The 15,084-nt window shown below is 45.3% G+C and overlaps 1 protein-coding gene across 8 annotated transcripts in view; it reads right to left on the bottom strand.

Annotated features, from left to right (window-relative positions):
* STARD13 (StAR related lipid transfer domain containing 13) overlaps window positions 1–15,084 on the bottom strand; it is a 237,322-nt gene that overhangs the window by 1,239 nt on the left and 220,999 nt on the right. For 5 of the 8 annotated variants that reach the window (XM_078433466.2, XM_060637375.3, XM_060637377.3 and 2 more), the window contains exons 9-13: window positions 10,511–10,721; window positions 9,571–9,685; window positions 8,526–8,747; window positions 7,305–7,522; window positions 3,392–3,568 (exon numbers count right to left, since the gene is read on the bottom strand). In XM_078433466.2, coding sequence (XP_078289592.1) covers window positions 3,392–3,568; window positions 7,305–7,522; window positions 8,526–8,747; window positions 9,571–9,685; window positions 10,511–10,721 — 943 coding nt within the window. Of the gene's footprint in view, window positions 1–124; window positions 2,669–3,391; window positions 3,569–7,304; window positions 7,523–8,525; window positions 8,748–9,570; window positions 9,686–10,510; window positions 10,722–15,084 lie in introns of those variants that run through there. The other 3 variants (XM_078442332.2, XM_060637376.3, XM_060637378.3) reach the window with 1 other exon arrangement.

Raw genomic sequence — 15,084 nt, 5'->3', positions numbered from 1 at the left:
ATGCCTTAGATGCAAATTAAGGCGCCCAGACTGTTAGTGTTTGTTGGTAACAACATCCTTGTATTTGGGAGAGGTACTGAAGACAGGTTTTCCGCTTACAGGATGAAGCATGAAAATCAACATATATTTTTATAGAAAATAGGAAATATTTAATGTATATAAATTTATTTGCCTTGGCAATTATTTACAATTGATGATTGATACCAACAATTGAGGTAAAAATATACATGAGGTATAAATATAATATTTAAATGCAATATCATATTTTATTTCCATTGGCAAGATAACAATGAATAAAATACTGTGGTATTTGACAAAGAAGCTCGATGCATCTTTTCCCTCATTTTTCCTGTTTTATTTTTTTAGACGCACTAGGTTATGCAACAGTGACATGATTAGTACGCGCGCAAAAATGGGAAAGTCAGGTAATTTGAAGAGAAGGGGGGGTCATGAATACAACCGTATTGGTTTTAGTACCCTCTTGTTTCCCAGAGTGTGGTCTTTGGGCCAGCAGCATAGGCATCCCCGAGACTTGTTCGAAATGTAGAATCTTACTCCAGACTGCCTGAATTAGAGTCTGCAGTTGATCAAGATCTCCGGGTGATTCGTGTTCACGCTAAACTTGGTGATACAGTACGATTCATCCGTGTGTGTCTAGCGTATTTTCCAAACCCCTAGGATTCCATCTCTGGACCAGTGTTAAACTAGATTAAACTTCATTAATCTTGTCTATGCATATTAAGGTAATCCAACATATATGGTTGAATTTAAGATGCATGGCAGAAGTGAATTTGTTTTCCTCACGGAGCATTGCCCAACTTGAAAATTATGGGTTTGCTGGCCACTTCTTTGTAGGCAAGGAAATGAAAAATTCCCAGGTCATAATTCAAATAGTATGATTTTCCTTGCACCATAGAGAATTCATATATAATATTTTTATTTCTCTCAATAAAAGAATTGCACATTGCTGATAGGAAAAACATTACATAATAACATAAATGCATAACAATACAAAAGAAAGGGAAAACACTCATTTAAGGTTTTTTTTTTTCCTCCCATACCAGTTGCTAAGTTATGATGCCAATCTTCATGGATTACCAAAGAAAATCTCTTCCTGAAGCCAAGCATAATAACTTATCTTTCTCTCTACCGTTGTCAAATTACAATTAACAAAAAAACTCCACAACTTAAATCCATTAGCAATGGGTTAAGGAGAGTCAATCTGCTTAGTCTATACAATAATAAATAAGTTTGGGTCAAACGTGTAGGTAGCTTGACAGGCTAATGAAGAAATATGAAATTAAGAAACCTGTTTATATTTTCTAAGAGTTCTATTTTCGCAGAGTACAGTTTTGGTCTTATCGTTAGTTTAAAACCCTGTCTTTTAAATTGCAAAAGTTTAATGAATTATATCTTAAGAACATCCTCCATGGCAAAATAAGAATTCCCTGAAGCTGTAATGGTCCAGGACTCTCAACTGACCATCGCCTCCCCCTGTCTGGTGTCCAGAGTTAAATTCAGTGCAATGTATCGGTAAGAAAATGCCGATTAACTGTGACCAAATAGGCCACTGGTCATACAGAATGACATTTAGGAACATGATAAAATGTATCTATGAAAACTCGATAAAACACAGAGGCTCCCTTGGGCTTTGACTATGCAAAGGCTATTATATTTGGCTCTAACCAGCAGGGCAATGAAGTTCTTGCAGTCACTTGCCCTGACTCCAGTGGCCCGTGGGCATCTGACATTTCACCAAACTGCATCCGGCTGGGTCCACTGGCTACTGGCAACCTAGCCTTATACTTGGTCATGACTTCTACTCCACTTCTGTGCTTTTAAGAGGAGTAAGTATTCTTTTCCCAGCATTCTCCAGCACTCCAAGCTCAGTTTTTGAAGGACGCAAGCAAACTGACAACACATAACAACTTTCAATGTTGTTTTCCTTTGGTTAGCTAATCTTTGGTTAGACATCGGGGCCGACCGACAGACTACACATTTTCATACCTGGGTGTTAGCAGCAGGACAGTGGGGGGCTGGGCCCAGAGCAACTCGGAAAGAACCACATGAGTGAGGAAGGGACTCACTGAGTCAGATGCATTCCTTTTCAAAAGACGCAATTATATATAAAATTGATACTGTGCATATATACAGTGAAGATAGAGATATACACACATATGTACATATGCTATACATACATTTATTTACAGTTAAAAGTATGCTTCTTAGAAGCCTTTAAATAGCAAATTAGGCAATGCACAAGAAATAATCTATTTAATTTTAAGTAACATAGATAAATGTTCTGATTTTTAAAAATATTATATTAGTAGGGATGTAGCCGTCTCCAGGAAGGCTAGGAAAGTTCTCAGCAATTCTTGCCTCTTCAACATTCCGACTTCTCAGTGTTTCCATTTTTAAGCATTAACCACGTCTCTCTCTCGCTCTCTCTCTCTCTCTCTCTCTCTCTCTCGCTTTCTCACGAGCAGCCTCTCCCACAAGTGTTTCCGTTCACTTCCTCTTCCCTGAGTTTGATGTCGCACTGGGGAAAACTCAGATTTTAGTTTCTGGACCCTCAGCAATGAGGGGCTGAAAAGAGTTTCTAATCCTGGCAACTTCTGCTGCACACAGATGTCCGAAGCCTTTACTGTACCACTCTGGGGAGTGACCTCTGTGGGGACAAAAATGAGAAAGGAAGTGGGAAAGTCTTTTTCCAAACCTCAGCATTTTATCACGGCAGACTGGGCTGTGCTGTGGCCCGCACCTCGGGGCGCATGCCTACAACTCGGGGCTGACGCCTCGAGGGTCTGAGAACCTCACTCTGTCATCAGGTGCCTGGAAAATGCCTTTTTGGCCAAGTATTCAGTCTGTCTCTTCAGGGTTCACTGGGTGCTTCGCAGCAATACCATGTCCCCAGAGAAGATTCAGACTGAATTCTGGAATTCACTGAGAACACTCAGTGTCCACGGACCCAGACCAAGAACCTGTTCGGCATCGTGAGTGCCTTGACGGGGTCGGAAGGAAGTAAGTTCGTTTCTTCTCAACGCACGGCAACAGGAGGGGGCGGCAAGAGGAGAGCAGGCGCGACAGAAACACACGAGAAGGGGACTCGCGATCGCTGTGCTGCCACCAGGCGTGTGTTCGCCCTGCCTGAGAAGCACACAGAGTGGGAACGGCACTGAACGTAAAGAAAAGCAAAGGGCTGCAGGAGAACGTCAGAAGCTTGGGAAGGAGGGGGAAAAGGAAAACAGAGAGGGGGAGCGATCACCTATGAAAGCACGCGAACGGCAGTGAAAACACCAAGTAGGGTGGAACGGGGGATCGGGACGACGAACGGCGCCCTGGCGACTCTGGCCCTTGAGTGAGCCTGGCGTTCCCGGGAGGGCACACTTACTTCAGGTCTATCCTGCAGATGTGGGTCAGTCTCGATTTGCCGGAGCCACAAGGTTCTATCAAGTACTGAGAATCCATCACCACGGCCCGCACGCCGCCCATGAGCTGGGCTTCCTCGTGCTCCACGGAGAGGGACACCAGGGTACACGTTCCTTTGGGCAGGTCCGTCTTCCAGGTCCTGCGGCAGAGCACCCAGCACCGCAGGATTAGGGCCGAGAGAGAAAGAAACACCTGGGCGCAGCACTGAGGTTCACGCCTCTGTTTTCCCGCTCAAATCCCAATCCTGGTTACTTCAACGGATGGTTTCCAGAAGGGTGTGTAAAATCTTTACAGTACAGTTCAAAGCAAGGGTCTCAGCCCTCCGACCCAGAGGCCAGAAATGGTTTTGCAGCTTTCCTTTTATTTTTATTTTACTTTATTGATTAAAAAAATTATTTAAACCTTTTGTTTTAATGTCTGTTTACTTATTTTAAGAGACAGAGACACAGACAGCAAACAGGGGCAGGGCAGAGAGAGAAGACAGAGAATCCCGAGCAGGCTCCGTGCTGTCAGCGCAGAGCCCGACAAAGGGCTCAAACCCATGAACTGTGAGATCATGACCTGAGCTGAAATCAAGGGTCGGATGCTCACGTGACTGAGCCACCCAGGAGCCCTAGTCTTGCAGCTTTCCAGTCTGCCTCTGGAACCCCAAATCAAGGCTGTAGAGGTTCCTGGCCATTATTGAACGGTTGGTCTTACGGTTTTAGAATTAGGACTTGCCCATTCAATTCATTCAATAAACATCTCCTGGACACGTGAGAAGCCACTAAGAACACAAAGATACACAGCCAAGGAGGACAAACAGACATACAGAGCGACATCTAAAACACCAAAGTGAGTGCAGTGATGAGGCTATGCACGGAGTGATCTGCAATCACGTGGAAAGGAAGGTGAGGCTGACAGGGGAAGGCTTTCCGGAAGTGATGCTCAACTCAGCCTTACAGGAAAAATGAGCTGGTGTGCTTGGCCTGAAGCGAATTAGACACATGTGGACTGCTAATTCTTTTCAAATACCTGAGTGGCTCCTAAGCAGAACAAGAAAAAAAAAAAAAAAAACACAGTCGATTTGACTCCAGCAGGCAGAGATGCGACAGCGTGTGTCCGCTCAGTATAGAGAAGACCTGTCTCACAAAGTACACTCTCCAAAAATGAAACAGGCTGTCTGAGGAGTAGGAAGTTCCCTGTTACGGGAGCCATTCAAACAGAGAGGGGGCTACCCCTTGGAAAAATGTTGCAGACGGAAATCAGGAACTGTGAGAGAATCTGTGTAACCATCATTTCTACCGTAAGACACAGGTTTCATTATCATAATCCCAGTTATTTACATCACCAATCCCCTCCCTCGCTTGGCCATATCTTCTATAACTTTGTCAGCCCTGTCCTACTATACCAGGAAGAGAAACTACTCCGGGTGCCAAGCAAGACCTTGGGAAGAACAAAGCCCTATACAAACGCTTAGCAACTTCTCCTCGGGTGGGACCCTTCCCTTCACGTGAGATGAAGTGATTAGCAATAAAAACTGGAAGTTGTACAGATTTGTGGGGGTAAAATGGAAAAATCCTCAGTAGCTACCACTGGAAGCTCCTGAGGATCTAGGGAAGGAGACAAAGAAGTAAATGTGGGGTCCTGAATGGAGACCAGCCGCGTACAAGCTGGTCTAGAGAGGGAGACACTCTGAACAGGAAGCATCTCAGCCTTGTGAGCTCCTCACCATATGTGTCACCTTCTACCTTCTTGTGTCGGAACCACCTTCTACCTTCTTGCGTGGTTAATTTTCTCGAGCGTCGAGGTCTTCCTGCTCAGAGCCTCATGATGCAACCACTTTCTCCTTCAAGTTGTGGATTAACTATCGGTGCTGTGAGACTCTGCCCTAAGCACTATGTTTAAAATTCAACCCCTTGGGGCGCCTGGGTGGCGCAGTCGGTTAAGCGTCCGACTTCAGCCAGGTCACGATCTCGCGGTCCGTGAGTTCGAGCCCCGCGTCAGGCTCTGGGCTGATGGCTCGGAGCCTGGAGCCTGTTTCCGATTCTGTGTCTCCCTCTCTCTCTGCCCCTCCCCCGTTCATGCTCTGTCTCTCTCTGTCCCAAAAATAAATTAAAAAAAAAAAAAAAAATAAAATAAAATAAAATTCAACCCCTTACTATCCTCCTATCTTCCTTATCCCCCCACCCCAAGATAAGGAACCTGATCCCCTTACTCATTATTTATTGATCCTCCCTCCCGGATAAAATGCCAACCCCAAGAGAGCAGGACTGCAGTCTCTTGTATTCACGGCATTATCCCCACAGACTCCCCACGGTGCTGGAATGATGTCCTGTACTGAGAAATAGGCTGGTGGGACTGCGGGATGGATAGAAGGACGAGGCTCCGGGCATGGACTCTGGCCCTCAACCTCCTCCAAAGGGAGGGAAGAGGCACGCTATGGCACGGTTCCATCCCAGAAGAACTGGCTGCCATCCCAGAAGAACTATTTGCAAGAGTGAAGATGTGAACTTTAACTTCCACGAGATGACTAATGTCCCAACAACTGTGGGACTAAGCCACCCTTAAAACTGCCCACGTTCTCCACCAGGATCCCAAGGTTGCTAAGATAAACACATATATTTCGGCAACAATGACCCTTAGAATTCAAGGTCCCAAGGACCAACTCCAAAGGCATAAATAGCCTGTGTGAAAAGTAACCTGTGGTTTGCCATCAAAACTAGTTTCATAAAGTATTTGAAACAGACGTCGGGGAATTTCACTAGTGATTCCTTTTCACTGCTAATCTATGGGAAGAGACACTGTCTGCCACCAGTTATCAATAAAAAAAAGCATATATTGGTTTAATTACATTTTATTTGGTTTCTTGGCATCCTCAGTCCCTGTCCTTTCTGATTCGATGCTGACTCCCCAGCCCATGTGCACAGCTATACTCTGCACGCCTCCTACTGCTGGCTGAGCACCCCTTCCAAACCCAGAGGGCAAGGGGCCAGAACTCAAGCCAGAAAGCTATCAGAAGCAACACCTGAACAGAAGACACAAGGCTAGCAGGCCTGTCAGGCCCTGAAATCCTCCTGGATACCCAGCTGTCTGTGCATAGTTGGGCCTGAGGCACAGTTGGGCCTCGGGGCTGTGCCAAGGTTTCCACACATGGCAATGAGTTATGAATCTCTGAGGTTGCACAGATGGATTTTGAGGTTGCATATACTTCTGTCTTAAGAGGTACACACACCAAAGACTTGCTTCCCCAAGGGAGAAAAGGCAAAATCAGGAGAAAAGTCAGAGGCAATTTGCATAACATGGCAGCAAGTCCCACTGGACCAACAGCAGCTTATTCTCGGGACTCTGTTCTGAGGAAATGAGCAGTATTTATGGCCTAATAAACCGTCTGCTCCGTAATGAAAGGGGCCAGAGGAGAGCCCAGCACAGCTGTAAACTGGGTGAAGGAAGCAGGAAGTCGGGCATAAATACAACAAAGTCAGATGTCGCTGAGGGCAGCAAGCACCGGCTCAGAGTTCCCAGCAGAGGCTGAACTTAGGTGATAGAACTGTGCGAAATGTTTAAATATGAAGCTCTTTTTATTTTTTATTTTTTATTTTTTATTTTTTTTAAGTTTATTTTTTTAACGTTTATTTATTTTTGAGACAGAGAGAGACAGAGCATGAACAGGGGAGGGGCAGAGAGAGAGGGAGACACAGAATCTGAAGCAGGCTCCAGGGCTCCGAGCTGTCAGCACAGAGCCTGATGCGGGGCTTGAACTCACGGACCACGAGATCATGACCTGAGCCGAAGTCGGACGCTTAACCGACTGAGCCACCCAGGCGCCCCTAAATATGCAGCTCTTAATCTGCTTCTGGAAACAAAAACATCTTAAACCCTGGAGTCAGGCTTACCTGAGAACCACGAAGTCCCTGGAAGGATGGGGGGCCATGCTGTTCAGCACGTACTGATAGATTTCTGTTTGCTTGTCCAGAGTTTCCACAACCTTCCACTGCACAAAATCCTCATCCCACAGGTGACGCTCTCTCAGCACACGATTCAGAACCACCGAGGGGGGCGCTTCGACCTCCGCAGAGGCCTTCCATAGCTTCAGCGGATGCCCGTCCCCCACCTTGGGAAAGACACCATCGAAGGCTGAAGGGGCCAACTAGTTCCAACGAAAACCTACCATACTTCACTGGGCACTCAAAAAACATCACTGGTTATGTCACTGGGAAGTGATTCTGCATATCTCAGGTTTAAGACGTTAAGATGTTAATCTTTAAGCTTAGAAGAAAAATAATAGTGATCGTACAAATAATCTCCATCAACACACATGGTATTTACTGTGTGCCAGGAAAGATTCTAACCCATTTGATTTTTAAATAGCCCTCCTCCAACAGTGGTAGGATTATGTCCATTATGCGAATGAAAAACCAGGCACAGAGAGGCATGTGACTTGCCCAATGTCACACAGCTAAAGGACAAGGATAAGATTGGTACTCTGTACTCTGATTACATGTGCCAGGGACTGCTTGGTGGTCTCTAGAGTGGATCTTTGACCTGTTTGTGTGTGTGCCAAGCCCCATGGACAGAGTGGCCTTTTTTTTTTTTTTTTTTTTTTTTTTTAATTTAAGAGTGAGAGAGAGAATGCTAGTAGGGGAAAGGGGCAGGGGGAGAGAAAGAGAGAGAATTTTAAACAGGCTCCACACTCAGTGTCTGCCTAACATGGGGCTTTATCCCAAGACTCTGCGTTCATGACCTGAGCAGAAACCAAGAACTGGACACTCAACCATCTGAGCCCCTAGGTGCCCCAGAGAGTGGCCATTTTTATTTATTTATTTAAAAAAATTTTTTTTAACGTTTATTGATTTTTGAGACAGAGAGACAGAGCATGAACGGGGGAGGGTCAGAGACAGAGGGAGACAGAATCTCAAACAAGTTCCAGGCTCTGAGCTGTCAGCACAGAGCCCAACGCGGGGCTCGAACTCACGGACCGCGAGATCATGACCTGAGCCGAAGTCAGACGCTTAACTGACTGAGCCACGTAGGTGCCTGAGAGCGGCCATTTTTAAAGCAAAACAAATCCCTGCTTGTTAGACATGGGGGTAATTTTGTTACAACCCTGAGATTACCTTTTTGAAAGCAAGATCTGTATTGTCTGTGCTGGAGCACGTGACCCAGCCTTTGAACTTCTCCTTGGCTTCTTTCTGGAGCCCCTGGACGAGATGTTCCAGGTACATATGGAAAGTTGCTCCGCTCTCCTCCAGCTGGGACCCCAGGTCTTCTAGAGTCGGAGCGTGGATCTCAGCCTCCACGTAGGAGTTATGGGACTGGGCTACCAACTCATGTGGGACCTGAATCAATGGATGCACACAAGAGCAACATACTGAGCTAAAGAAATGCTGAAACTAATAGTTAGAGAAAGCAAAGTAATTTTGTCAAAACCCACAGTGTGGGCAACGGGCCTAGCGCCATGGGGATAGTTTCCCAAGATCAGCGGCAAGGCTGGGGTGGGGGAGTTTCCCAAAGTCAGGAAAAGCAAATATGTTTCTGAGACTACAGTTATTATCCAAAACATTGCAATGACTTCCCATTCATTCTTTCCGTTTTCCTTTTAACGTATTTTTCTTCGGTTTGGCAAAATGTGGGCTCAGGAAACTTAAAGCACATAGACTTAAGAGAAACATCAAATATGAGTCAGAAATAGCTTTACCTTTTTAGCACACTTTTCCCATTTACAGATGCCAATTCCACCACAAAAAGTATGCCAGCAGTCTACTTCAATAACTTCTTAAACACATCTGTGGCTACACTCAGAGCCTGTCATTGATTCTTGGTTCACAGAACCAAGAGGGTTACGCAGATGTTGAACCTAATCAGGTCCAAGTTAACACATCCAACATAATTGGCTGGCTGGCCTTGAAGCTGGCAATGGAGGGCAATGGAACCGTTTTCTTGAAAACCATCATCATGGTAGCCCCAGGTGTCTAACTGTCAGGGCCTCAGTGATACAGGGCCCCTCACACTTGTTGGGGGCAACGACCACAGCTACGTTGTGTACTACTGTCATCATAAAATCAGGAACAAACACATATAAGCCGCAAATGCAGCAATGGTTCCAAGCATCTTCTCTGGCTCCAAGAGCTACGAGGAAGGCTGCTGGAAGCGGTTACTCACCTCGAACAGTCTGTCGCATTCTGTGATCATGTGGGCAAGCCCCTGAGCCGCGGCCAGGTTCTCACTGAGGTCCTTTTGATCTGGCTTCCCGGTGGCATATTTCTTCTGTATGACTCTATAATTGAAGGACAGAGTTGTAAGCGGATCCCAAACCCAAGAGCTTTTCGCAATCCAGAGCTTGTCCCTTTTGTTTTCGGTTCCTGTCCAAGATGCTAATCCAGATCCCAGACTTTCTCATTTCCAAATAAAAACAATGACCACACAGACATTCTGAGTCAGGGGAAGAGTCTGACAGCTCATAATGAAAAACCTTGGAAAAATACAAGGGCAGGAGTAACTGCTGGGGGAGAAATTTATCTATTTTTTCCCAAATTTGAAACCACGTCTTTACAGGCTGCTGTTCTCAGGTCTTAAGTCCTGCTTTTTTCATAAGAGATTGTGAATATGACTTCTTTCCCACCCACACACTACATACACACCAGAACACAATGCCTCAGGCTTTCTGGATGGCAATGGCCATCCTTCAGTACTACCTGGTTTTATATCTGAGCACATGAATTAGCTCACCTTGAAACATTTTCTTTCTTTTTTTTAAAGTTTATTTATTCAGAGAAAGAGAGTGAGAGAACGAGCAGGGGAGGGGAAGAGAGAGAGAGGGAGAGAGAGAATCCCAAGCAGGCTCCATGCTGTGAGCGTAGAGCCCCATGCAGGGCTTGAACTCACAAACTGTGAGGTTGTGACCTGAGCCGAAACCAAGAGTCGGATGCTTAACTGACTCAGCCACCCAGGTGCCCCTTGAAACATTTTCTGATTATAATAAACTAAATGCTGACAAATCCCCAAACTGAAGTACAATACTAGAGTGTTTTTTGTTTGTTTGTTCGTTTAATGAGCTATGGGGAATATCTAAGGATTATGGCTGTTGATGAGAAAAACCCACCTGGGGGAGCTTTCTTTCTTCAGTAAATTAAGATGAAAGAGGGAGGGGGCCAGACACACAGCCAGGTTCATGGGTGTCATGTGATTCTCTTCCACCGAGTTGACCACGTCACTCAGGAAGCACAGCAGCGTCTGCAGGACCTCCCTGCTTTCGTCGGCCAGCAACAGGACGGCTGCCTGCACTGCTTGCAGCCGCTGCTCCTTGGGGACATCTGCAGAAAGGCGGGTGGCGGGTCATTAGAGGAACAGCCACAGGAGGAGCCAGCTGGGGGCCCGTGAGGAAGCTCCACCTTCCCGGTGTGCAGACCCTCTCAGAGATATGACCATCACCGACTACCATGGCGACAGCCACTAACGGCACAAAGAAGTAAGTCACCGCTCAGGCCTCACAGCTGCTGAGAGGCAGAGCTGGGACTGGAACCCAAGTAGTCCGGCTCCGGACCCGCTGCCTTAACAAGAAACGCTGTTTGGCAAGGAACGGCCCCGTCCTGGCCTTTCACGGTCTCTGAGCTAGCCACCTGCTCAGCTGTTTGCAAACTGTTTTTCTGCTCTGACGGCAGCTGGCGGCTGGCCAGGGCACGGTCAGCCTGGCTTCCCTCATGTCCACCCTCCCACCAGACAGCTTGGGAAGCACCTCTCAGGAGGCCCAGGGCTCCGGGGCACGTGTTTGGACACCACTGTGTTAGGGGACGGCGGCCTCGCCTTTCCCCACCTCTAGCAGAGGAGCCGGGCTTCGATGCCAGCTTGGCGCTATTAACCACGAGTGGTGGGACGGAGCTGGCTGGCCCTCTCGAATGACTCCTAGAGGCTCGGCTCCTTGAGGGTCAGCCAGACACATCTTCCTTTCTCCTACAAGTCCCCCAGGGCTTGGTGCAGAGGGAGTGTGCTGTTGCTTCGTGCAGTGACCTAGTGTCACGCATTTCAAAATCTTGGGGAGTATGGAAGTTGAGGTTGTACTTGGGGAAGAGGATCCAGGTTGACTAGGGTGATGGGGAGGGTCTGGCCGTGTCGGGCCACTCTCCTTCAGGGTGGTCCGTGTGGGGTGGTGGTGGTGGGTGCTGGCCATGCAGGTTCAGAAGGGTGCGGGCCCCAAATAGGTGATGTGAACCGAAAGGGAAAATCCCAGCAAACGGATGCTAGGCACTACATTATGCTGCCCCCTGGCTGTGTTCATTACTGATCTTTTAGGTCTGACTCAATGCCCTTATACCTCTGACTCTGAAAGACCCGGTCAAGAATTCACTCTGGTTACATGGTCTTTCTTAAAATACCATGTTCTAGAACAGGTGTCTGCAGTGGGGTGTCTGTCCTCTGAAGGGGTGGAGGAAATGCGCTTGTGACAATCCTTGACATGAGAGAAGAAGATATCAGGATTTTCAATGGTGTTTATGTTTTCTCTCATGCTTTAAAAATACTGACTGGGTACGTTTTATAATGTGTATCATAGTATATCACAGTATATTTCTACTATGAAAAATAAGTATACATGCTCAGATATTTACTAGTGGTAGGGGTACATGATAAAAAACATTGGAACCTGCTGCTTCAGAGGGCCTGTGGTGTGACCTTCATCCCGGGTCTGGATCCTCTCCATCATTGTACATCCCAGGGCTGGGTACCGTCTGGACCCCAGTCACGCAGCAAATCCACATTTCTGGAAAAGCCTGCTGTACAGTCAATGTTTTAGAAACCATCTCGACCCCTGCTACGTCCACTGTGTAGTGGCACAAGACAGCCCGGGGTTTAGTAGAAAAGAGCCATTTTGTTCAAATTATAGCAGAACCTTTTTCTTTTTTCTTGCTTGTGCTGAAACAGAAGCAGATGCTTCAGGCTTGTCACTGAAGTGTTATAAATTCAGCTGAGCCATTGAACTGCTTTTAAATATGCTGCTTTGGCTAAGATGTCTAGTGTGTACATTGTTTAACTTCAGATCGCCAATATTCCACAACAAAATTTGTAAGAGTCATCTGTCATGGCTACATGTTGTCTCAACTTTCTCTCTAGTCACTTTTCCCTTTATCTGTCAGAAAGGATCTTCTATTATTTTCTATAAAAATTGTTGTGAAGGTCAACTATTAATCCCTAAATTCAGCATTCATTTTGAATCCTATCCTCTTTGACCGTTCTGTTACATTCGGCACTCGTGTGGCTCCTGCCTCTTTCTCAGCTCTCGGGAGACTACTCTAGACCTGCATATCTAAATGTTGATAATGGCAACGATGTGGATGGCTATCGGCATCTCAAATTCAATGTCCAGTTGATTCTGAACACCTCTCCTCTCCCTGCTCTCAAACCAGCTCTCTGTCCCCTCTTCTTTTCCATATTCTCCCAGTCACCAAATGTTAGGACTACAGAGTAGTCTCTGGTCCCTCCATCTTTCTCCCTCTTGTAGACCAGTGGGTTTCAAATATTTTCATTATCCGTCCAAACTCCAATTGATCATTTAATGAAAGTCCAAGAAGCAACATAGCTAAAATTAAAACTGCCCTGGAAAAGGGGAGGAAGAACGGTCCCTCTCTTTGACTCTAGAGTCTATCCATGGAACACTGAATTTCCAGTCTCACTGCTGGAAGTCACTGCAGGTAACCCAGTGCTTCACTTACTGTGTTAGCTCACTCACTAACCCCCGGTTCCTGGACAGTCCAATATCTCTTGTTCACCACTTCCACATTCATGGGTCACAAGAGCAGTTCTGATGGATATTTACCCTTGTGGCACACACAAACATGGATGCCTATTCAACATCTACTCCCTCTTTCTCCCTCTACAAGAAAACACACTTTCTGTTCAGGTGCGGGCTGCAATATGCTCAGGGAAGGTGGGTTCTTCCTGCAGACTAGGGAATAACCATGCTGGCCTAACTCCCAAATGGTAACCCTTCTCTTTCCAGTGACTGATTGAAGGGAGAAGGTATAAATAATTTCTGGCCTATGGGACCAAGATAAATGCTAGGAACTTTTGTAAATGTATCTCCCTGATAAAAAGAGACATTTGCCCAAGGAGAAGCCCTTCTGCTCTCTTCTTGACTTTGAATGTGATTTGGGGAAGACATGATAATTATAAGTTGTGGTAATCATAATTCTAAGTTGTGACCTTCAGGGGATAACCAAGAGAGGATGACTTCAAGCCTGGCATCACTGAGCTGTGAAATTAACCGGCTCTGGAATTACATAATTCCAGATTTCTTGTCATGTGCGATTGTATGATTTTTTTTTTTTTATTGTTTAAGCTATTTGTTGGATTTCTGGTTCTGTCTTTATAGCCGAGAGCATTCTAACTGGTAACTCCCTCAACAACACCCAAGGGTTGGTTCCTCAATGCTTAACGAATCAAGTATGAACTCTTTGCCCTGATATTCAATGTCCTTTCTTGGTATGGACCCAGTCTAATTTTTCAGTGTCAGTGGTCCTACATCGTACAGTTACCACTCATGCCAGCCAGATGAATACCTTGTAATTCCCTGACACATGCTCATGCTATTTGTATAACTCAACAAGTGTTTCTTCCATAGCCCAACCTTCCGTTGTGGAACCAAGTTCGATTCCTCATCTCAACCTCCTTGGGTTTTCTTTGTAAGCTTACTGTGGAATTTCTCCAATCTTGATGCACGGCAGTTATTTATGATATGTCTCATGTCCCTCAGTTGTAAGATCTTTAAGAGCAGAGAGTAGGTCTTACCCATCCAAATCAGCTGTAGCACTCAGCCCAGTGTCCTGTGCATAAGAGGAACTTGGCAAATGTTTGCTCAGCTAAAATAAACCCTGCTTTGATCCAGTTTCTTGCTGGTGAGTCTCAGAAGGGGCCAAAGGGATTTATCTCTTGGAAATCATCTGGCTTTAACCTTAGACTAGTGTCAATACTAACCTGAGAACTGATTAAATGTAAAGAATCATATATGATAGTTCCAAACCATGAGGGAGGCTTCATGGCAGCTCAATCTCTTATGGCAACAAAATCATAAACTCTCTGTGTTTGGGCTCACACAACATGTACCATTAATTTAACTTAACTTATTCACTTTGACAAAATAATATTTATTTAGTGGGTCATCACTTTATCCTGTTTTTACAAGTGGTATTTATTATAATCCCTTTTGGATTTGCAATATCGTAGGCTCCTGAAACACATTTAGCCCAGAATTTTCTATAGCAGGGATCTTCTTCAAACTGGATGAATTCCATGTTGAGTCCCAGTTCAGGTATATTTTGCTGAACACTCAAAGTCCACAGCCAAATATTTTTTTTCCTAAAATATTGGGACTTGGACCACTAAAATAATTTATAATCATAATATTATTGCATCTAGAAAAGAGTCATGTGTTCATTTCTAATATCCCCCTTTGCTGCTACCTTCAGAAGGATATGCTACCTTCAGAAGAATAAAAAATTTTTTATTCGATGGTTATTTTAATTATTGGGGCTTTGCTGAGAATTGTCAATTTAGCATCACTTAAAAAATTCCAAGTGAAAACATTACTTACTTGAATTAGGCCTAAGCTTCATTTGGTTTGTTTACTTTTCACCAATTAAAATACATTGTATTAAGATACATTTGCTTCTTATTTCTGGTCATTTG

This window comes from Panthera onca, chromosome A1 (assembly GCF_046562875.1).
Source record: "Panthera onca isolate mPanOnc1 chromosome A1, mPanOnc1 haplotype 2, whole genome shotgun sequence".
In the NCBI taxonomy this organism is placed as follows: domain Eukaryota; kingdom Metazoa; phylum Chordata; class Mammalia; order Carnivora; family Felidae; genus Panthera; species Panthera onca.
Note: the sequence above shows the minus strand (reverse complement) of the source record. Positions and strands in the feature narration are given on the sequence as shown.